This window comes from Temnothorax americanus, unplaced genomic scaffold (genome assembly GCF_048541705.1).
Source record: "Temnothorax americanus isolate GAGA-0224 unplaced genomic scaffold, ASM4854170v1 Scaffold15, whole genome shotgun sequence".
Taxonomy (NCBI): Eukaryota; Metazoa; Arthropoda; class Insecta; order Hymenoptera; family Formicidae; genus Temnothorax; species Temnothorax americanus.
The window spans coordinates 195191-216940 of NW_027509286.1; the positions used below are offsets into that span (position 1 = coordinate 195191).

The 21750-nt window shown below is 38.5% G+C and overlaps 6 protein-coding genes across 11 annotated transcripts; 4 read left to right on the top strand and 2 right to left on the bottom strand.

Annotated features, from left to right (window-relative positions):
* Positions 1-237: 237 nt before the first annotated feature.
* On the bottom strand, positions 238-1856 carry Mttfb2 (mitochondrial transcription factor B2). The gene is made up of 3 exons (XM_077401856.1): positions 1035-1856; positions 622-935; positions 238-498 (listed from the first exon to the last, which is right to left on the bottom strand). Exons 1-3 carry the CDS (start codon positions 1854-1856, stop codon positions 297-299), a joined length of 1338 nt encoding a protein of 445 aa, XP_077257982.1. The 3' UTR covers positions 238-296.
* On the top strand, positions 1839-4083 carry LOC143895073 (3'(2'),5'-bisphosphate nucleotidase 1). Of its 3 annotated transcripts, XM_077401879.1 has the most exons (7): positions 1839-1982; positions 2136-2182; positions 2316-2354; positions 2544-2987; positions 3111-3339; positions 3420-3504; positions 3615-4083. In XM_077401879.1, exons 4-7 carry the CDS (start codon positions 2630-2632, stop codon positions 3870-3872), a joined length of 930 nt encoding a protein of 309 aa, XP_077258005.1. In that variant the 5' UTR covers positions 1839-1982; positions 2136-2182; positions 2316-2354; positions 2544-2629; the 3' UTR covers positions 3873-4083. The 3 variants fall into 3 exon arrangements, with proteins under 3 accessions (XP_077258005.1, XP_077258004.1, XP_077258006.1); XM_077401878.1 differs by lacking the exon at positions 2316-2354; XM_077401880.1 differs by lacking the exon at positions 2316-2354 and having other exon boundaries at positions 2567-2987.
* A 238-nt stretch (positions 4084-4321) lies between these two features.
* On the top strand, positions 4322-8971 carry B-gluc1 (beta-1,3-glucan recognition protein 1). Of its 3 annotated transcripts, none has more exons than XR_013256223.1 (9): positions 4322-4819; positions 5016-5243; positions 5867-6066; positions 6144-6277; positions 6349-6515; positions 6587-6918; positions 7036-7137; positions 7244-7435; positions 7652-8971. XR_013256223.1 is itself a non-coding variant. In XM_077401855.1 (8 exons), exons 1-8 carry the CDS (start codon positions 4678-4680, stop codon positions 7340-7342), a joined length of 1404 nt encoding a protein of 467 aa, XP_077257981.1. In that variant the 5' UTR covers positions 4334-4677; the 3' UTR covers positions 7343-7627. The 3 variants fall into 3 exon arrangements, 1 of the variants encoding a protein (XP_077257981.1); XR_013256222.1 differs by having other exon boundaries at positions 4334-4819; positions 7244-7472; XM_077401855.1 differs by lacking the exon at positions 7652-8971 and having other exon boundaries at positions 4334-4819; positions 7244-7627.
* Positions 8638-10130, top strand: LOC143895087 (uncharacterized). Of its 2 annotated transcripts, XM_077401906.1 has the most exons (4): positions 8638-8779; positions 9037-9162; positions 9239-9407; positions 9977-10130. In XM_077401906.1, the coding sequence occupies exons 1-3, from the start codon at positions 8759-8761 to the stop codon at positions 9386-9388; spliced, it is 297 nt and encodes a 98-aa protein (XP_077258032.1). In that variant the 5' UTR covers positions 8638-8758; the 3' UTR covers positions 9389-9407; positions 9977-10130. The 2 variants fall into 2 exon arrangements, with proteins under 2 accessions (XP_077258032.1, XP_077258031.1); XM_077401905.1 differs by lacking the exon at positions 9977-10130 and having other exon boundaries at positions 9239-9515.
* On the top strand, positions 10090-11011 carry LOC143895088 (uncharacterized). The gene is made up of 3 exons (XM_077401908.1): positions 10090-10231; positions 10522-10631; positions 10835-11011. The coding sequence occupies exons 1-3, from the start codon at positions 10214-10216 to the stop codon at positions 10950-10952; spliced, it is 246 nt and encodes an 81-aa protein (XP_077258034.1). The 5' UTR covers positions 10090-10213; the 3' UTR covers positions 10953-11011.
* Positions 10126-20889, bottom strand: Spock (secretory pathway calcium atpase). Its single transcript, XM_077401837.1, has 15 exons — positions 19329-20889; positions 16351-16551; positions 16138-16227; positions 15938-16035; positions 15254-15512; positions 14831-15167; positions 14312-14700; positions 13974-14130; positions 13640-13810; positions 13212-13527; positions 12946-13131; positions 12708-12855; positions 12540-12632; positions 12314-12455; positions 10126-12231 (listed from the first exon to the last, which is right to left on the bottom strand). The coding sequence occupies exons 1-15, from the start codon at positions 19437-19439 to the stop codon at positions 12095-12097; spliced, it is 2835 nt and encodes a 944-aa protein (XP_077257963.1). The 5' UTR covers positions 19440-20889; the 3' UTR covers positions 10126-12094.
* Between the last annotated feature and the right edge of the window lie 861 nt (positions 20890-21750).

Consider the following 21750-nt stretch of genomic DNA (forward strand, 5'->3'; position numbering starts at 1 on the left):
GGAAATGAAAGAGTATACTGACCAGAGCGATAATCTTCGCCAATACATAAGCGTGTGTGTTGATCTGCGAGAAAGCCGCTTTACGTACGTATATAGGAGTTGAGAAGAGAAGGAAGAAGAGAGAAAAATCGATTATAATTCTGAGAAAATATGATTTGCAACTGTAATTCGAGATGATTAAATCGCTCACAATAAGATGGTAAGGAGCAACGCTAAAACGCAAATTTTTTAAACATATTGAAATGTTAAAAGGTTTCTTTGTATAATCATATATTTACGAGAAACGTACTACAGAATTATTCGTTCAAAAATTCCATTTCATTATGCGCACCTAAAGAATTGTTCATAGAACCTATGAAATAACTCTCTTTGTATTCTGGCCAAGATTTGAATTCTTTGAAGAGTTCCAGAATTTGTATTGGCGTTAAGTCTCCAAATTGCGTGTATATCGTATAATCTTTGGCTATTAGTCTAATTCCACAGTCTGGCACCCATTTTCTAGAGACAGAACAATATTGTAATTTGTAAAGAGTAAAGAAAGATATATATAGTATTTGAAATTCTTTGCGAGAGAAAAATATTTGATGGAGAAAAACCACATGGATTTTTCATCGTACTCACTCTAATGCGGGTATCACTCTGGTACGGCGTTTTTGCAGATGATGCTTCACGAAATAAGAAAATGTCACCCAATCTTTTTGCGACAATTCTGAGTAAAGGTCAGCTTTAGGCTCAAGTTTTATCACATAAATTTGTTCGTAATCTTGTTTTATCGATAGCGCGTTATACATAGATTGACGTTTCTTTTTTGGCCAAGGTATAAAAGCCTTTCTATTCAGCGTTCCCAGTAGTTCGCAATTAAACATTAATTTGAACATCACCTTCGTATAGGTGTATAATTTGTAATTACTGTTACCGGTACGGGTATTGTATCTCTGAAACATAATTAAAACCAAATATTATAATAATGTATTTGTCAAAAATACTCTTGTAAGATACTTGGAAAAAAGAAAGAGACCGATATATGTACTAACGTGCCACAGGGATGGAAGTATCGCGATGTAAAAAATAGGCCTTCCATGGAACATGAAACCGTTGCGAAAGACTAAACTGTGTATGATAAACGTAAATAAATATTTACTATCTGTCGCACCTATTACTTGCATGTAAGTTTCGTCTTCCCAATTTTTGCTTTCTATCGCTTTGAAACTATCTTGATATTGCCCGTCAGTAATTTTGTCGTCGTAAAACGCTCTTGTTATTCCAAAGAGATTGGAATGTTTGGAAGAGATTAGATTCAATTTTCCAGGATATTTTGCAGAGATCGTTTCCAGTACCTGGTGTAATTTTTGATTTCCTTCGTACATGTGAATCAGCGGTACGCCAGCTTTCAACAGTTCTCTCGTTAATATGCCAAAGCCTGAATTCAATTCGGCAACGTAACACATGTTTCTCGAGAGATCATTTTTGATCAGAGAGACATACTTCGCGGCGGTATCTTTGTCAATCAGATGTAATATATTTGTATCCCCCTTTTTTAACGTGCACTTCATTGATTGAATAATATCAACTATATCTGGATTGATTTTCCGTATATAATTAATAATGTCCAACGTCTCTTTATCCTGCAATATAGATTGTATATATTTCAATTGCTTTTCTATCGTTTTCTTCTTCTTCACGTTTGACGATCCTGTTTTATCTATCAGCCCCTTCGTCTCCGCGGTATTGATAGCTTCTTTCTGATGTGCGGATGAGCCGTCAGTGGTCAATGTTGAGCAACGCGCACTTACGACGTGCCTGTTTCTTCTCGATAACCAGGAAGTTATAACCGGCAAAACGCTTTTGTGCAACATTTTATATCCGATCTGTGAAAGAGAAAAATAGAGAGTAAACCTTCAAGACCACGGTGTTCAAAATACAAAAGCAATCGTGAAGACATCTCGAACCTCTAAAATGTACAACTTTCTTTTCTCTTCCAAGTAAGTTTCCTCAAATAATCTCACCAAATTTCTTAACCGATTGATAGATTTCTTTCAACGTTTCGTGTCTTCTTTCACACCGAAAAGGCCTCTATACACGTGTTACTGTTTATAAGCAAACTTAACCTAATCTAACCTAATCTCACTTTTTAGCGCATTATGCTGCACGGCGTTTTCTGCTCGTCATACCTGAGACAATTGTAAGTATAATTAACAAATGTACAATGCGTATAAAGTAGATATATGAGCTACAAATTTCAAGTATATCACGTGTATTGTATATTCTACAATTATAAATTCATAATATTTTAATCTCGGTTATGTTTTTTTAAGCATGGGATAGTATTTTAATCTGCAGAACTTGTGACGACAGTTCGTATAATAATAATTATTACATCATATTTTATGTAGAGACAAAATATTTGAGCTATATAAAACTAGAATTTTTTTATTTTGTCGCATCGGATTGTTAGCTCTTACTGTGAATGATATAATATATACATGTGTATGAAAGATATATATATATATATATATATATATATATATATATATATCTTTTAGATATTGTCCGTGGGTTTCTCCAGAAACGAGAGGATAGTTTATCGGTGATATCACACATTATTGCCACTTCTACACGGATTCATAGAATGGCTCAAAGCGCTGCCCTGTTAACGCGCATAGTGGCATCCTCTGTATCCGCCACGGTACAAGCCGGTAAAATAATTCGAGATGTCTTGAGCAAAGGTGGATTAAATATTGTGGAAAAGGGCGAGAACGATCTGCAAACGGAGGCGGATCGTTGCGCCCAACGATGTATCATAACTTCGCTCAGTCGACAATTTCCAAACGTCACGATTATCGGGGAGGAGGAACCGTCCAGCTGCGAGGTGCCTTCGGAATGGATCGTCACAGAAGCGGATCAAGAGGTGTTGCAATTGAAACTACCGGCTCACTTGGAGGATGTTAATCCTAAGGACGTGTGCGTCTGGGTAGACCCTCTAGACGGTACTGCGATGTGACTTAACGCGAATGTAAAAATCCTGGGTGATGAATTATATAAGGCACCCTGCTCGGAATGTACATTATCGCAAAGTCCAACTTTTATTTATCAAAGAATTTGCATTGCAGGTACGACGGAGTACACGCAAGGACTGGTCGAGCATGTTACGGTATTGGTCGGCGTGGCAATCGGCAAAACGGCAATCGGAGGCGTGATACATCAACCTTATTACAAGAACGACGAAAGCGGCACGTTTATTGAGAACGGTCGTACATTATGGGGTATTGACGGCGCGGGATTCGGGGGATTTACGCCCAAGTCACCTCCGGAGGGAAGGAGGATAATCGCGACCACTCGGTAGCGAGCAATTTTAACATTTGTTAAATTCTACTTCGATATTTTGTTCTGTTGAACATATCGTTTTGCTTGTTCCTCAGGTCACATTCCGACAGTATTGTCCAAAGCGCCATAAAATCGTTGGAACCTGACGAGGTGACGCGCGTTGGTGGTGCTGGGCACAAGGTAACCGCACGAGCGACTATTCACGATTCTCGTTGATCGGATATGATTTTCGAATTATTCGAAACATATTCTTCGTTAATAAAAACGAAATATCGCGTGTCTATTCGCAGGTGATTCTTCTGTTAGAAGGAAAGGCTCACGCGTACGTGTTTGCTAGTCGCGGGTGCAAGAGATGGGACACTTGCGCGCCCGAAGCCATTCTTCGTGCGATCGGTGGCGTTTTGACCGATCTTCACGGTGAACGCTATTCTTATAATCGGGAAACGACGTATGTAAATATGAGAGGTATACTGGCCACGGCGCCTGGCCAATCGCATCAGTGGTATTTAAGTCGTATACCTGATGAAGTAAAACAAAAGTTGCAATAGGTCAATAATTTGACACATCGTCTATAATGATATTTAATAATTTACTTAAAAGAAAATTTTAATAATCCTCCGAGTATCATATAAACATTCCGTACAGTTGTATATTTTTCGATACTTGGTTTTAACAAAATTCTGATTTATAAAGAAAAATGTGAAGGTGGCTGTTAATCTCGAAACAACCTTGAAATAAAATTGTACGCGCAAAAAAGAATTTTAGGTAAACGAATTTATTATTTCACTCCTACTTTGTTAAAGCTTTTTTATTATATTTATTTTTTACAATGGTCAATGTTATTACACTGAATTAAAAATATCGAAGCGTAACATTTTACGTAAGGAAAGACAGCACCAGGAAAGAAAGTCTAATAGTATTATCAAATTCACGGTTCAAAGGGGCGTTGATAGATTAAATAAACTGCATGTAAGGCAATAAACGAAGAAATAAATGGTCACGGTCGATACACTGATACGGCAACCGGTCAATTCCGGTTTTCCGTCAAGGTATTTAAGTAGAAGGGAGAATAAAAGGCTCTGTAAGAAGTCTCGGCAAGTTAGTGCGCGACTACGCGCGTCGCGCATCATCCAGCTTAGTAAATCGGTATATTCCGATTGGATCTTTGCTTGTCTCGCTACTAAACAGACTGGTTGTCCTTCGGAAATTGTGTGTATGTTAAAAGAGTGAGAAAGAGATAAAGGAACGAAAAAAAGCGAGAGATCAAATTCAAAGAGCTGACGCAAGAGACAGAAATTCGAAGAAGATAAGGAGACATTGAGAAAACAATTCCGAGACGGCAATTCAGTAGAAATGGCGAAACTATTTCTATTCGCAAAATTGTTTCTCTTGACGATATTTCTCGTAAATATTCGTGAGAATTATGCCGCTTATCAGCCTCCACCGGCTACAGTGCGGCCACTTCATCCCACGGGACTACGCGTATCTATTCCTGGTAAGATAACAATAATTGAACTAAAATATTGCAGATAGATACAGATATTTTTGTAAATTTGTTTTAAAGAATCTGTAATTTAAATTGCGACTGTTTTGAGACAGCATATGTCATATCAGTTTAACAAATAAATTATATATATTATAATCGAAATTGTAGGATTGCGTTTAATCGGAATAACATTCTTTTCCTATAGATGAGCATGGAATTACATTAGTGGCTTTCCATATAAAATTCAATGAGGATTTTGATGGCTTAGAAGCGGGAAATATCGCGAAAGACATTCTCAAAGTTCGTAATGGACGATGGACTTACGAAGACCGGCACACTCAATTACAGAGAGATGATATTATCTATTATTGGATTCACGTTGTATATCAAGGTCTTGGTTACAATTTGGTTGATCAATCGCATCGGGTTATCGGTAAGTTATATGTAAATATTATTTAAGGTTGATGATTAATCTTCGGGGTAATTGTGTAGATGGCGGAGGTCACATTAGATGACCTTGATTTTTAAGTATGTTGTCAAGGTCTCCCTCCTGAGTGACCTTCAGAAGGTTTCAGCCCGCGCTCGTTGTTTATTGAAAAGTTATTAACAAAAAAAAATTTTGAGAAATGTAGCAGTTATTTTGAGTAAGGCATATAAATGACTAATATATATGTCGAAATAGTACATGCACGAACAAAGAAAAGTTATTTAAAGTGAATCGTAAGTATATTGAAATCTTTTTGCTTTAATAATACAATATACATTGCTATTATTCAATTGAATGTTTAAAGCAAATAATGATTTACATTTTTACTCCATCTACACAATTACCATCTTTGGTTTCGTTATATATATGTAAACATTTTCGTATTTAATTAAAATTGTTTTCCGTTATCGCCGAGTAAATCTCAATGATGAGAGGGAAACGATGCAATCTTATTATCATCTATTTATGATTTAATTTGATTTATCAAAAGAGCGATTATTTATTAGATACAATACGCAATTGTCCGCGATTTTTTCCCTTGTTATAATCCTTAAAACTTTTATTTTTAGATTTTTACAATTACGATGGCACCCTGTACATTGGCAACGAAGGTGAAAGTTCGCAGAATTGCACGACGGCATCGACCACATGGATCTTCGAGAACGGCAACCGACGACAAGCCTGTCCACGTCAGCTCATCTTTGAGGACAACTTCGATAATCTCAATGCCACCACATGGAATCGGTTGAATCGTTTTGCCGGCCCGCCGGTACGTATCGCCGACAAGTGTTCATTTATAAAAAAAACACGGTTTTCATTAAACTGTTATGCTATTTTTGATGCTAGGATGATGAATTTGTCGTCTATATGACCGATGAAGTAACGGATGTGAGCGATGGACGGCTGCGCATTAAACCGATCCTGCTCAATAGTAAATACGGCACGGACTTTGCGTCACATGGAACATTAGAAATAGAAAAGTATGCGGATAATATGAATTAAAAAAATAAAAGAGAGATTAAAGTCAAACTTAATTATATTCTTTTTTCAGTTGCACAGGCGAAATTGGTACATCGGAGTGCTACCGCGTAGGCGGTGGCTCATACATCTTGCCTCCTGTAATCTCTGGACGTATCAATACAAAGGGAAAATTTGAGTTTCTTTTCGGGCGTGTCGAAATAAGAGCCAAATTGCCACATGGCGATTGGGTGTATCCTGGTAAGTTTATCGCAACTTTTTCCCATCGATTTTTCTTGCAATTTTGATCGTTGTAAGTTCGCGTTTTGTAGTAATAACGCTAGAGAGTGCCGAGAATACGTGGCAATTGGGACTGCATCGCGAGATCAGGATTGCTTCCTCGGTGGGCAACGAAGAGCTAAGGACTCCCGAGGGTGAGACTGTCAGTGGTCACATATTGGCCGCGGGTGGACTGACCGTATCCTTAAGTGAGAGTAACGCGCAGAGTAATAATCGCATGACGCTACCCAAGAGGCAGTCGGGCAAAACCTGGTCGAATGATTTCCATATCTTCGAGATCGAATGGAAGAGCGGCCTCGTTGTGGTAAAGGTTGACGGAGTGCAGTACGGCGAGCAAGCCGTCGACGGGTCGTTTGGAAAACCGGTATTGAGAAATTATATTATATTTTTCTTCGTTAACAGAGACTCATCTTGTACCATTTGCATAGTTTTACTAAATCTTGTGACAAATGCTGAAGGTTTGATATCATTTATTGCGCAGTCGTATTTGACTCTGGGCGTAGCTGTCGGAGGCAGTCACGAATTTCAAGAACGCGTCACGAGCAGCGGATATGTCAAACCTTGGCGAAATGTCGAAGCCTTCGTATGTTACTGAATATTTAAAATTAAATTTCTTAAGAAACTTTTAGAGCTAAATATGTAAGAGATTTTGACAAATAAGTGCAATCAATGTACATTGTTCTTTACAGGCATTGAAAAAATTCTATCATGCAAAAAATAAGTGGCATCCCACATGGGACACAAGAACGGCGCTTCAAGTGGATTATGTGAAAGTGTGGGCACTGTAAATACTTTCGTCTCCGTGAAACGATAAAATATCCGTATAACTACGTATATTTTTATTATCTTGGATTTTGTACGCGCGTCTTTCTTGCAAACACGTACGTTTATCAATAAAGGCCGGAACACGATACAAAGGTACAGGTAATAGGAATAGGGAATAGCAACAGAATGTAGATTTTTTCTACCTATCAGAAGCCGTGTATCGATGCATTCCGTTGCTATTTCCTCTAACGATCATTTAACACACACATATTATACACAAAATCAATAATAACGCAGACTGATTTGTACTTGATGATTATTTCTTATTTTAGAGTTCTGGCTATTCTACTACTAAGTTAAGCTAACATATAGTTTATAGTTCTATCGATTGTATTCGAGTGCATTCGCGCTGTTGCGGATCAAGTTATTACCACTTCTAAAGGGAGCTAGAGGTGGCATCAAAAATGTATTAGGCACAGGCTGCCTGTTCGGTCGAACATCAGGACCAAGACCGTTTCCCAACTGTTCAACGAGCCACTCTCCGCGATATCCAAAGCGCCGTTGATACGTTCCCGCGGCACGTGGTCCATCCTCGGGTCTGAACTCGATGCTCATCGGTTCCTTTCCGGTACTTACGGACACGAGACGTAACAGACTCGCGATACCGTTCTGGGCCCATTCCTGGAGCTGCGGTCGACTGGGCCAGAATTTTGGGAAAATTGAAACATAGGGCCGATTGCTGAACAATGCTTGCGGCCACGCAAACGACGACAAATCAAATGTCCTGGCATTCCGTGTCAACGTTCGATCGTCGCACCATGCGTTTGTCTACTCAAGATAATTATATTTCTGTTTTCATTAACAGGAAATTTAATAAATTCGGACTACGTCCGTCAGTTTGTGATACATAATTGAATTGAACGTTTGCAGGATCGTTTACAAGAAATACAAAAATTACAGGGTAAAATTAAAATTCCTTGAATTGAATCAGAGAAGCAAGTGAATTGGTGCCTTTACACCAGCTTAATATAGATCACTTACCGCGCAAAGGATGATCGTTAAAAGTACTTTATTAATATTAACGTGCATGACTTGCTGAAATTGCGCTCATTGCGGAAGCACCTGCCGGAAAATAATGAACGACTGGCTCCATTCGGATTCCGTCCGGCTTTTATGCCCTCCTCTCCCGTACCCCATAGGAAACTCGTGATTCGCATCAAGTATCGATTCGTGAATAACCGATTGTTATTCACGGACAGTATCCAATGTAATTTTTTAAACTCTCGCGCGCCGTTAAGCGCGCGATCGAGTTTTTACTTTCACTGCCAGTATTACGATACACTGGCGAACATTTTCGTATAAGCACATTGGATTACTGAATAAGTTTCATAGGGTATAGTCATTCCGCGACGGTAGAGATACCGATCCTCGAGTGAGCCATGCATCGGAACCGAATATTGGTAGGTTTAATCACAAAATTTTACGAGGAATTGAGTCGATCGAGTTCGGATAAGAATTTTGAGGTCCTTGGTGAGCGAAAAAATTGTATCGCGAAGCATCTAAAATAATTTAATTTAGTGGTGTGTTAATAAATTATTAGTAATAATATTATTGTGTAATAATTTAAATGATTAGCTTACTTAACATATTTGTGACAACAATAATCTAAATCATTTGTTTTTTTAATAATCTATACTTTCTGTGCATTCTATTACAGATCACTGTGTTGATGGCATTATTACTTCATAGTGAAATTATTGTGTCAATCGTAGATGCTACAGTCTACAGATTCCTGCATGATTTAATTCAATATAACATCGCAGGCGTACCTGCCGTGCACGAGGTAAATGCATAACATACATATATATATATATATATTTTTTAATTTTACTTATTTCTCATGCTTCATTTGGATGCAGAAAACGGAATGGAATTTTGATCCAGAGGTCGGCAAGCAAAGAAGGAGTCAATACGAGCAGGAAAACGGACGTTTCGGTGAATATGCGATAGCAAAACTAGGAATGGGCATTGGATACCAAGGTCCATGGGGAGTGCCAGCGAAAAGTTGAAACATTAAATTAATAGCGAGTAAATACGTGATGTTTTTCCAACACACATTACAATTTTGTTGACATATGTTTGATCGAATATCCGACGTAAATATAATTCACCAAATATATTTTTTATAGAATCAAAGTTTTGAACGATCATTATTATTAATATTTATAATACAACGTTTTAATCGTGTCATCGACAATTGCGATTGAAAGTGATTATTAAAGTGATTTTCTTCTCTTATTCTAATACCGTACGAATTTTTAGCCAAGTCATATTTCCGCCAAATTTATTTTGATTAAATATTTGCAATTAATTAGAATTAGAACGAGTGCAGTGTATATCCGATATATTAATTATTGAATGGCATACGCAACTTAAAGTAATTAGAAATAATTTAAAAAACATGATCTCTTGATATTTTTGTATTTTCTCTAAAGTATTTATACTTTACGTATAAATTTGCAATCAAGCAAATATCATTTTATTATTGATATACTTTCAAAACGCATCTTTTCGGATATTGCGAAAATTTCACGGTCGACATTCAGATGAAGCAATCAAAGTATGTAGCACAACGTATCTCGGAACTTTCACTTTAGACATCGGGGAAAGAATAAGGATGGTGGGGAAAGGAAGAAATTTAGACTGAGTTCTGACGTGAATCTGGGAGGTTGGATACAGCGAGTCGATCAATTTTATTCTGTGGTATTTGTCAAATTGATTAATAATTGATCCGACTAACGATTAATAATTGTTCTACCAAAAAGAAACTTTTATTTCGCACTATTTTCAAAATTGCTTACTATTAATCGAGAGAACATTTCAATTGATTTGTCATGGCGAGCTCTACCTCTGTAAGTAATAGTAATACAAAATGATATTAATAAACTGCAAATATAATCTTTTGTAATCTAATTAGGAATATAATTTTTTTCTTGAACCTCGATCGCTTAAAAATTTAATCAACAGCCACGTTATCTGTCGCAACTTTCTAATTGTAACTTTCCATTGATTGCGTCTCAATTTTGCTTGAAACTCATTAATATTTAACAAGTATCGAGTTTTGCAAAGAAATATTCGTTAACAAATAAAGTAAATTTCTTTTTACTCCATTATTTTCCGAAACTTTCTTTTCATTTTACAGTGGCCGACTATAATCACGTTAACAATATTCGCCATTCTTCTTCTCGTAATAATTGATGAAAGTGTGGCTATACTCGAACCTCAAGCACCGAATTTTCAATATTTCGAACGGTGAGCAAATATCTCGATATTTAATTATAAAATAAACAGTTAAAGAAATTAGTCAATATTTAGTTTGGCATTCAATATTTGTACGATTCCGACTGTTACGTTAGAACACAGTAGTTTCCTAAAAAAAAAAAAAGAAAAAAAAATCTTTTCACTGAAAAGCGTCAAATAGTATCGTATAGTAATTTTCATATTTATTTTTTCAGGCCAAAGTATCGCTATCCTTATTACGATGAAAATGGTAAAGGAAAGCTGCTGTACGGCTACGGTGGACCGGAATTGTATCAATATAAAACTTATAGCGTTCTTGAAGGAATTCATTAAACAATTTGTTTAAATTCTTAGAAAATTGAATATAAAATATCTGTATACATATAACGTAACATATACGAACATGTGTATTAATTCATTAATATAATACTCGTGAAATATTAATTCGAATATCTTTATATAATGCAACACGCGAGTATCTTTTCGATGGCGTAATAGAGAATTGGATGTTACTTGAATATAAATTAGCTATTATGCTATTTAGGGAAACAGCACATTCGTCGCGTTGGTGCAATTTCCATTATATTACCTTGCCATCGAAGGGGGATACGTTCGCCAACGTGGAATTAATAAGGAACATTGTAAGAGCATTTATTTTCGCCGATTACAACTATATTCTTAAATGCAATCGATTTGTATGGCTGGTTTAATTACAATATGCTTATCTCTGTCTTATTCTTACTCGGTAAAATGCTGCATGCATGATTCGCTTCTCCTCTAACGTGAATTGTGGTTGACAATGAATGAACGAACGGCGGAATCGATATTTCTTGCCGAGTGAGGCTTAAAAACTGTTACAATATTTAGAAAAAGGTGTAAGACAGAATGATTACGATGATTCTGTGCAAACATTGTGTTTTAGACTGCAGTCTCTAAGACTATATATTACAAATAGAATATATCGTTAAAAGTTCGTTAAAGTATCGTTAAAAGTCATTGATCTATCAAACGTGCATGGAATGTGCAGTAGCATCGCTACCATCTATGAAATAGTGATTTATAGTCTCACACTGTAGGGACAATAATGAAATATAGTCTAATAGCTACAGCCTACGTAACTTACTACCGTTACCGAAATGTTTCTCTCTTTCCTTTTTTCTAAGAAATGCACAATGTGCTGGAAAAAATAGAATCGACAATTTGTAAATGGTAAAAAAACTGCAGTCACACTGCGCAATCGATACGTTAGAACTGTCATCAAAATGATATTATTATTCTTCTATTTTGTGATAGAGGTGCACACGTGACGAAGTTACGAACGTGCAAGCACAGTCGAGTAGATGTGTGAGTTAGCGAGACGTAATGTGTCAGTTATAAACGAACGCGACCGGCCGCATATTGACGTCGAGCGATAATTGATGCGCTTATTCATTATGATCTTTGTCCGCCTTGCTCTCGCCGGCAGACTGTAACTGTCATACAAAGTCCATTTCGAACTTGTTATAATACTGGCCATTATTAACGCGACGTCTTTGCAGTTGCCTCTCGATGAATTTCTTTATCTCGCTGATGACGAAGACACTCGATGTCAATGCCGTCAGGAATAGAAGATCTGAAAGTTAAAAATAACCAAGTTACACAAGAAATATATATCGATTATCTTGAACGGTATCACGATAACGGTAGTGTGATACCTTTCGCCGTGAGAGCTTCAGTCTGAAATATTTTCTGTAACGGAGGGAAGTAGATCACGAACATTTGTCCGACGACAGAGAGCGTTACGGCTATCATAAACATTTTATTACTCCATAAACCGATCGTAAATATGGATTTTGTCTGAAACAAACGGGTATTTTCCGGCTGTAGCAATCTTTTTTCCTTGGTATAATACAGATCTGAAATAAAAATATAAATTCCTACCTGTGATCTACAGCTAAGAGCATTGAACATGTCGAAGAATACGAAGCAAGTAAATGTCATGGTAGTATCTCTCGCGGTATTTCCATTAACCATCTGGAAATTAAGCATATGTAATCAAGAAAGAAAAATATAATTTATTAAAAACACACACACACACACACACATTACCTCTCTGTTGTACACCCACAAAGTGCCAAGAACGATAATGCTAGCGGATAATAAGACGTTAATTATGAGATGACGGGTGATCATTGGCTCCTTTGTATTTCGTGGCTTTTGCTTCAGAACATCCTTATCAACCGGTTCTACTCCAAGACTGTGGAGAGATACAGAAAAAGATTAATGCATAAAAAAATGTGTAATAAATATTTAATGAAACGTTAAATCGAAAAGTAATTTATTTAACCTTTGAGCAGGTGGACCATCCATAATGATGTTGATCCACAGTATTTGCATAGCATTCAAAGGATTCGGTATACTCATCAACGTCGCGAGAGCAATCAGAGAAAGCGCGGCTATGCTAGTACTCAATTGAAATCTGACGAAATTGCGGATGTTGTGAAAGATTCCCTTCCCCTCTTCGATCGCCGCGCTAAAACAAAAACCGATATACGTAATTGGTAAACATCGATTTAAATGCTAAAAAAAATTGCTAGACAATACATTATTTACATAATAGTTCCGAAATCGTCGTCGACCAAAATCATGTCGGCCGCTTCTTTGCATACATCAGTGCCATTTTTACCCATGGCGATCCCTATATCGGCCTTCTTCAACGCAACTGCGTCGTTTACACCATCACCGGTCATACCCACTATGTTGCCATTTCTTTGTAAGGCTTTTACGATACAAAGTTTGTGCTTTGGCGTTACGCGGTAAAATACACTAACGCTATTAATGCACTGTTCCAATTGATGCTCGGACATCATATCAATCTCGTCTCCCGATAACAGCCGACCGTGAAGTGTATCCAAACCAATCATGCTAGCTGAAAAATTATTAAATCCTTTGTAAGTCTGTGATTGCAAAAATTTGCGTTCATCGTGTAAAAAATGTGACAGCGTTTTATAAGTGATATATCACTATTTATTTAGGTACACCTATTGCAGCTGCAGTTTCCTTAGCATCACCAGTCACCATCTTCACCTTAACACCGCTGTTTAACAAAATGCTAATAGATTCGCGCATATGTGGTCTCGGTGGGTCACAAATACCAACCAGGCCGATATAAATTAGATCTTGTAACGAAGAGCCTCGTGCCAGACCAATCACTGTAACCAAATTGATGAGTATAATGAAAAAAAAAAAAAAATATATATATATATTAAAAAATTGACGAGTATATATATAATATAAAAAGATATCCATGATATATCACACATAAAAAATTAAATTTATTATATCCATTCATCGTTATGCTTAGAGAGATAATACCTCTCAATCCTTGTCGACCAATGTCATATGCTTCTGTCAAAAATTCTTGATCTTTCTTTTGACTAAGGGCATATACTTGACCATTCTCGTAATATTTCGTACATTGCGGCAAAATTTTTTCCAAAGCACCCTTTACAAAGTACGTTTCTTGTCTATTCTGAAATATGGAATTATAGCATATGCATTTGACATTCGAAAATAAAAAACAATCAATTTATTATCAAGAAACGTGCTGTTTTCTGAAATATGGAATTATAGCATATGCATTTGACATTCGAAAATAAAAAACAATCAATTTATTATCAAGAAACGTGCTGTTTTTTTTGCTTTAAATTTACCTCGCCAAACTTCGGTGTACATTTCACAGCCATTATCTTTTGTTCGGAAGAAAATGGATATTCTTGCAATCGCAGATATCTATCAGTGACACCGTACATTCCGAATTTCATTGCCACCGCTATCAGCGCACCTTCCGTTGGTTGTCCCAACAGAGCGTCATTCCGTATGACAGCATTATTGCACAGGCAACCCACTTCCAGCATATTAGCGATAGCAGCGCGCGCGAGATCAAGATTATCACATTTCCGTATGTGTATTTCTCCCACGTCGTTGTATCCCGCTCCAGTAACATCCGCAATGTAACCCTCCGACGTAACGAGAATCGTAGCGGTCATCTCGTTTTTCGTGATCGTGCCGGTTTTATCAGAACATATCACATTTACGCAACCTAAAAATAAAACAAGCTCTCTCTCCTTACGTTTGAAATTTTAGAACATAAGAGATTACAATATATATTTAAATTTATATAACCAATATAAATTTAAATAAAATAAATTTTTTCGTTAATTTCAATTTACCAAGAGTCTCAACGGTTGGTAACTTCTTCACAATGGCTTTTCTCTTGGCCATTCTCATCACTCCCAACGCCAGTGTCACAGTCACGACGATAGGCAGGCCTTCCGGTATAGCTGCTACTGCCAAGCTTACACCAATGGTAAACATCTCAAGGATAGCCTTACCTTGGATCCAGCCCAGCAGCATGATAATACCGATAATGCAGAACGAATAGAAGGACAGCTGAGTACCTAAAATGTCCATGCTTCGCTGTAGCGGAGTCTTTGGTGCCTCCTCGGCTTGCATCATCGAGAAAACCTCCCCAAATTCACTCTTTTCTCCCGTATTCACTACAATTCCCTGCGTTGCGCGATATCGTAACATAAGTTGATGGTAAAGCGCAATTATTCCCAAGGAATTTCACGTATAGTTTTAACAGAATTTACCTTGCCGTTCCCACAGCGCACCAAAGTGCCCATGAAGGCGATATTTCTCTTCGATGTCAATCCATTAGTCTTGAGCAAAGGAGCTGTTGACTTTTGCGCCGGTTCCGTCTCTCCAGTAAAACTACTTTCGTCAATCGCCAGATCTATAGCTTCGAATATTCTGATATCGGCAGGTACTCTGTTTCCAATATTTAAATACACTATATCACCAGGAACTAAATTACGCGCTAGAAATGTTTCCACACGGCCCTCTCTTAAGCTGCAAACAAAATATCGGAATGCAACAGTAACGTAAAAGTATCTTAACGCAATTAAAGAAAATATTAAGCAAATTTTTAGCAAAGTAGGAATTTGATGAAGAGTTTTTCTTTTTTTTTTTTTGGGCAATTTCTCTTAAGTCGGGATTTCTTTAATCGCAAAGTATAGGACTTTATGGAGTTTCATAGAAGTAAGTTTCACCTTCTCCAGAGAGTGCAACGACATATTATATCTTCTTCGTTAAGAAGGGAAAGGAATGCCGCACGCGTATAAAGGGTTAGAATATCCTCCAAGGACCATACTTCTAAAGAATTGTAAATTTGGATACACGCCGTCTCAAGATTGGACTAATATTCATTATTATTTGTATAGCGTATAGCGTATGCGGTTAATAAAGCACCTAATAAAAAGCGGAACTCTATTTACCAGTGGCATATCGGTGGTACCAATTTATTCAATTCCTCTAAAGATTTCTCCGATCGGTATTCTTGTACAAACGCGACTGTCACCACTATTATGATAGCCTACAAAAGGAACGTATCACAAACATAAGCATCGGTTAGATAACGCCTGCCAAAATTTATGGGATTAATGAAAGTTAAAAAAACGAGTTCAAATCTACTTACCACGGTAATACTGACAGCGTCGTCGAATTGCTTCATGCAGACGCTGACAAACGCAGAGGCAAGTAACAGAAGAATCAATGGATTCTTGAACTGAAACATATATTTAAATTCAATTGAAATTGCGTGCAAATCTATCTAAATTGTATTACCCTCCGTTTACAATTTTCTATACGTATCGCGAGAGTGGAAAAAATAAGCTTGGAAAACTCCTACCTGTTCGATGTATTTCTTCCACGGTGGATCTTCCTCCTTTACGGTGAACTCGTTGAAACCCGTCAGTTGCCTTCTACGGTCAGCCTCTTGCCATCCGAGTCCCGTTCGCACATCGACGTGTAATCTAGCCGCTACCTCTTCCGCTCCAAGACTAGCCGATTCGGCAGTTGTCAACCACATTTCAGAATCTTGTTCTTTAGCCTTAAAAAAAACATCATCGCATTAAACCATTTGTATAAACAAAATTTCAAATTATGCTTATTCTTGTGCGTTAGGATTTAAATTTAGTACTATATAATAAATATATGAAAAAATGAAGTTGACGACAACATGAGAGAGATAGACACACGTCGCATGAGAAAACAGACGGTTCTCGACTATAAGAACGGCGTACGGCGTAACGCTAAATTTATACTTTAACTAGAATACAACGTTATTACATATCTACATGTGGCGCGACTTTAACACGCTGTCTTTTCCCGTCTTATCAATAGCGCCAAATTGACGCGTGTACCTTGCGCGTTATCTCAATTGTCGCAACTGTGTAAAAATATGCGCGCGTCGAAGCGGAAAACGCTCGACTGAGGAAAAAAAAAGACTTCGACGCGGCAATACAACGAAAGCCGAAGAGCGATTTCGATCAACGAAGACGACGCACACGTCGAGACAAAATAATGAAACGCTCGAACGTTATAACCTCGCAGCGGCAGCGGTAACCCGGGCGCGATCGCGATATCGGCGCGAGGGACGCTAAATTTGACAGGTGCCACGCCGTCAAAATCGAGTCCGCGATTCCTCCGTAAATTCGCCCGGTCCTCCCCCGGCGTTCTCTCCTCCCGTACGTACGTACGCTCCGTCATTCCGATTTCTCAAAATCCAACACGTCGCGTCGCGCGCGCCACGTGCACCGATGCACGTATCCACGGACCACGGTACGCGGGGGCACCTCGTGCTCGTGCACGCGTCAGGGGCTCTCAACTGGGAAACTTCCGCGCAGGGTAATGAATCACGAAAGGTGCGCAGCCCGCTACAAGTTTGTGCCGTACGCGTGATTTATATACCGTTCTTCGTACCACCGTTCGTCATATTTTATAGAAAGATCCCAGCGGATGCCGTTTACATCCGATTCGAATAACGTGCCGAAATTAAGAACATTTATATTTCGTAAGGACGTTCATAGAACATTTCGTGCTATCCGGGCGATGCCGCTCGCGCTTTTTTTCGATTGGCGTATCTCCGTTTATCTCTCTATCTTCTACATATTTACGCGACATCGTCGCAGTTCCATAGCGCAAGCGTGTGGTTGCATTTTTTCACTCGAACGTGACGTACTCTTGCCGCAAGCGCGAGGAGGGAGGAGAGACAAAGTGAAAAAAAGTGTTAAAGCGAACAGGCTAATACGTTATTTAAACACTTTTCGAGACGTGTAGGCCGCGGGCCGTTGCTTCGTTGCCGGTGCAAATAGTCGCTCAGACACTTTGCGTCATTATGCAGCTACTTAGATGCCATTGGTCGTATATTACTCCTCGCAATCTACTGACGATGCTCTCATTTTTGTGTCCTTGCCCACACGTGTAACGTGACGGGCATTTCCTTGCAATATACCGAGTTTCACTTACGTAAGCACCACGTATCGCGGTCCACGATCTCCACCTCTAATTATTCATCCAAATCGTCCTTCAACATTTATGAGATTTTAATTATCTTCCTTTTTCGAGACAATCGGCAATTTGTCTTTCGACCCTCTCGAAAAATCATCGGAATTATTTACGTAGTGCGCGACGGTGTACGAACGAAATTTCGCGCCTTTCCCACAGAAGAACGGCAAAGTCCGTTACCACGGACGTCGGTGAGAAAGAGAGGAAAAGTGCAAAAAGTTTAGCCGCGAAATCGACCTAAAGTAATTTGCAAATTTGAATAGGTATCGAAAACCACACCTGACCAGGGAAAAACGAGATAATGGAGGGCGTGCGACGCGAAAAGTAAAACTATAACTCGCTTCAGTTTGGTATCGCTCCTGATAACTTCAAATGGATTCTTTAGATATCCGCCGATTAATCCGATATCCGATATCGAGTTCCAACTTCCGCCTAACTTTTTATCCAGTTCTCGTAAATAGAAAAACAGATTTATGTTACAAATACAGATATTTTGTGAAATTGCATAACTTAATTGCAACACGCGCGCAGAAAGATACGTTATATATATATCAGATGATTCATCGTTATATATCGGTATCTCGAGGGATGAATCTACAGAGACCAAAATAAAAAGATAATATCTATGTTCGTTAAGTTTTCTCTTCCAAAGTAATAAATTAAAGAAAAAGCGCTCCGATTAAGTGCCCACGCGGAAAAAAAATGACGCGTTGTGTCAACAGCATCGGTACAGCGTTATTGAGATAAACTTTATTGACGCAACATCAATATCAATGAATAAAAAACATCAGAGATGTAATTGTTTTGATAAATTAAATATTTGGTCCAATAATATCCACGTGAATTAACTATTTACGCTTGCGGCGGCAGCTCGTGACGTCGACGTTTAATCGAAGCAACTTCATTTTTTTCCCGCGCACGTGTTTTTTGGATCTTACAACTCAACAAATATCAATAAATATCAAGTCACATCAACCTTCCCGTGCATACGTGGGTCTGTCACGTTTGTGACGCTATTTTTCCGTACCTTAAAGTATTTTTTTAAAAAACCTGAAAAGATTCACAAAACGTCTACGTTGTATCATAGTCGACGATTTTATAGTCATTTCGATAAACATCGTTTATTTAATATTTTCCGGCAGGCTCTCTCTTGCAGACTTTACGGTTACGAGCAGATATTATTTTGGTTCGGACTCCGTAGCCACCCGTGTGTGCACATGGAAGGTTAAACGTATATTAATTAATCTAAACATAATTGCTGTATAACGAGGAATCGCATGTACGGAGACTGTTACGTTGTCCCAGTTCTAATAGGCTTACCTCGTTTAACGTCGCATTCTCGTCGTTACGTTCCTCGTCGTCGTTGCGGATCTCGAGGCCGGCGTCGTCCGAGAGTTGCTCGTACTTGGCCTGGTTGCCGGTGTCTCTCATCGCGGAGATAAGAGGGGTAGTAGCTTCTCTCAACGCCGCGACACCGCTTCCCGTAACGTTGCGTGTTTTCAAGGGGGAAAACGGGAAGGGAAAGTGCGACTCGACGACCCGCGAGGGATGAAAGCACCCACCGGCTGACCCGACACCGCCGAAATCGCGCGCGCTATCGATTTCGCGTCCTCTCTCTCTTCTCCTTTCGCTCTCCTCTTCCAATATTTCTCTATCTCTCCCAATCCGGTTCACTCAGCTCGCCAGGAAAAATGAGAACGGCGTGGCGCATCGTCTTCCTCTTCTATATGTCGCCGTGTACGAACGAAACGAAACAACGGCGATCGTAGCGCACGCGACGGTCCTCCCTCCCAAGTCCCAAGTCTGTTTTATTCGAAGCGATTATTGGAAGCGATTTCTAGAGACGCGCGAAGGCTGGTGGAACAACAGTCCCAGCTTTGCATGTAAGAATGTTTAGCGGACTTTGCGCATTTAACTGACCGACGTATGACGGCGCGACGAACGCTAAACGTCGCGTCGTTCTATATCTTTCCGCCGATCGTTCGCATTTTATCTGTCCCGGGTGCCGCAAATATAATAATACCGCGCGGGTGTCGTACCTATCGGATCTACCGCTTAATTGCCGTCTTTTTTTATTTACGAAACTCTTGGATCGCGCGGAAGTAGAGACGACTTAACTTCGAACGTATCGAAAAAAACTTTTTCTTCGCGGAAATCAGAGGCCATCAACATTTTTAATTCCTAAAGTCTAATTTTTTTCAATATAAAGCTCTCTTTATTTGTATTATACGTCGTACATCCGCTTTGATTCACTAAAACTTTTACAGGTGCCCATTTACTGTATTTCGTTAAACAAAAAATTTCAATCTACGTTGCCCCTGCTGCCCAGACGTGGAATTTTAAAATTAAACACGAGGAACACCGAGATATTTTAGGCGACAAGGTTGATCGAGCTTTCGTCGAGAACAGTTTCCCCAAGAATACGCGCGAATGAAAATAAATGGCGAATCATTACGTTCAACAACGCGCGATATAAACTTAACGTTTGCATTTGTGCGCCAAAACGATCGCTTCTCAATTAGATACTTTTATGAGTTATATAATTATAAAGAGTCGATAGAAATTATCTACGTACAAATTTAAATATTTCAAGAACTGGATACGCGTGAGCGAAATGTCAAAGCATCCTTAATAATTCGTGGAAGGCAAGGGCACGTTTGAAACGTCCGAGTATCGATCAACGACAACCGATGACGATGCGACGTTCGCTAACGGCACACCGAGCAACCGCTCTATTCATTTCCATTGAATTATAACGCAGTTTCTTCAACGACAAATCTGAAAGTAGGTACGTGTTCCTCGTTCCGAAACTTGGCGCGACGTTATTTATCGATCTTTTTGTTTAACGGTGAATCATTCCGTTGTCGAAACTGCGTCGAAACTACGCTGAGAAAAATTTATATTTTAATTCAAAAAAATATTTATTAGGTGGCTCCCAATAGCATTATTTTTATTTAATTGAAATAAAAATAAGTAAATATGCTATTGGGAGCCACCCGATAAATATTTTTTGGGATTTTTTCTCAGTGTATAAAAAAATATTTTCCTAATGCGAAACGTTCCGTTTATCGAGCGCTCGTGCGTGTGTGTCGTTGAAGAAATTAAGTGCCGTTGAAAAAGATTCTTATATTTGTCATTAAAATTAATAATCTATCGTTAATTGAGATAATAACTTAGATAAATTATCAGATGTCAAAGTTTCAAGACTGATTAGAACAATCCGCGCGCTTTATCTATACGATAACTAAACGACGACAAAATTACAGATTTATACGCGTAACTTGTGACTTTGAATTCGCGCCGCGTATCTTTGTATCAACTTTATGTTATTTTAGTACGACAAAATTTATCGATAACTAACTCTTTTATCTGGAAAAAAAAAATCGCATCTGATTCAAATATATATTTAATTGATAGCGCTTCCTTAATCTCTCAACAACTGTGAAAAGAGCAGAAGCGCTTTTGACAACGGTAAGCTCGCGATAGCTTTATCGGTGCGACTCTAAAAGAAAACAATGCGTGCAACGACCACAACGACGATCGTATGTATAGATTGGCACAATGAATATATATTTGTTCGATCGCTTCGTTAGAGCTCCGCGTAATATTTTGCGCCATTGCGCGGTGCAATAAACGTCTCGCGAGACACAGATAATTTTGCAAAACGTTTTAGTCGCGTACGATCATTCGAAGCCTTTCGATGAGGAAACTCTAGGAAAAAATTCTATCAAAATTTTTAAAT

Excerpts from the sequence above, each read along its gene's own strand:
- LOC143895073 (XM_077401879.1), top strand. The coding sequence starts at position 2,630 with ATGGCTCAAAGCGCTGCCCTGTTAACGCGCATAGTGGCATCCTCTGTA. Across the intron at positions 2,988-3,110 it reads CTGGGTAGACCCTCTAGACG|GTACGACGGAGTACACGCAA; the intron begins GTACTGCGATGT and ends TTTGCATTGCAG. Across the intron at positions 3,505-3,614 it reads TTGGTGGTGCTGGGCACAAG|GTGATTCTTCTGTTAGAAGG; the intron begins GTAACCGCACGA and ends GTCTATTCGCAG.
- Mttfb2 (XM_077401856.1), bottom strand. The coding sequence starts at position 1,856 with ATGTTGCACAAAAGCGTTTTGCCGGTTATAACTTCCTGGTTATCGAGA. Across the intron at positions 936-1,034 it reads TACTTCCATCCCTGTGGCAC|AGATACAATACCCGTACCGG; the intron begins GTTAGTACATAT and ends ATTATGTTTCAG. Across the intron at positions 499-621 it reads AGAGTGATACCCGCATTAGA|AAAATGGGTGCCAGACTGTG; the intron begins GTGAGTACGATG and ends TTCTGTCTCTAG.
- LOC143895088 (XM_077401908.1), top strand. Across the intron at positions 10,632-10,834 it reads AATTTTCAATATTTCGAACG|GCCAAAGTATCGCTATCCTT; the intron begins GTGAGCAAATAT and ends TTATTTTTTCAG.
- LOC143895087 (XM_077401906.1), top strand. The coding sequence starts at position 8,759 with ATGCATCGGAACCGAATATTG. Across the intron at positions 8,780-9,036 it reads TGCATCGGAACCGAATATTG|ATCACTGTGTTGATGGCATT; the intron begins GTAGGTTTAATC and ends ATTCTATTACAG. Across the intron at positions 9,163-9,238 it reads GCGTACCTGCCGTGCACGAG|AAAACGGAATGGAATTTTGA; the intron begins GTAAATGCATAA and ends ATTTGGATGCAG.
- Spock (XM_077401837.1), bottom strand. The coding sequence starts at position 19,439 with ATGAGAGACACCGGCAACCAGGCCAAGTACGAGCAACTCTCGGACGAC. Across the intron at positions 15,513-15,937 it reads GTACCACCGATATGCCACTG|CTTAAGAGAGGGCCGTGTGG; the intron begins GTAAATAGAGTT and ends TTTTGTTTGCAG. Across the intron at positions 12,232-12,313 it reads TGAAGCTCTCACGGCGAAAG|ATCTTCTATTCCTGACGGCA; the intron begins GTATCACACTAC and ends TTTAACTTTCAG.
- B-gluc1 (XM_077401855.1), top strand. The coding sequence starts at position 4,678 with ATGGCGAAACTATTTCTATTCGCAAAATTGTTTCTCTTGACGATATTT. Across the intron at positions 6,919-7,035 it reads ACGGGTCGTTTGGAAAACCG|TCGTATTTGACTCTGGGCGT; the intron begins GTATTGAGAAAT and ends TTTATTGCGCAG. Across the intron at positions 7,138-7,243 it reads GGCGAAATGTCGAAGCCTTC|GCATTGAAAAAATTCTATCA; the intron begins GTATGTTACTGA and ends TGTTCTTTACAG.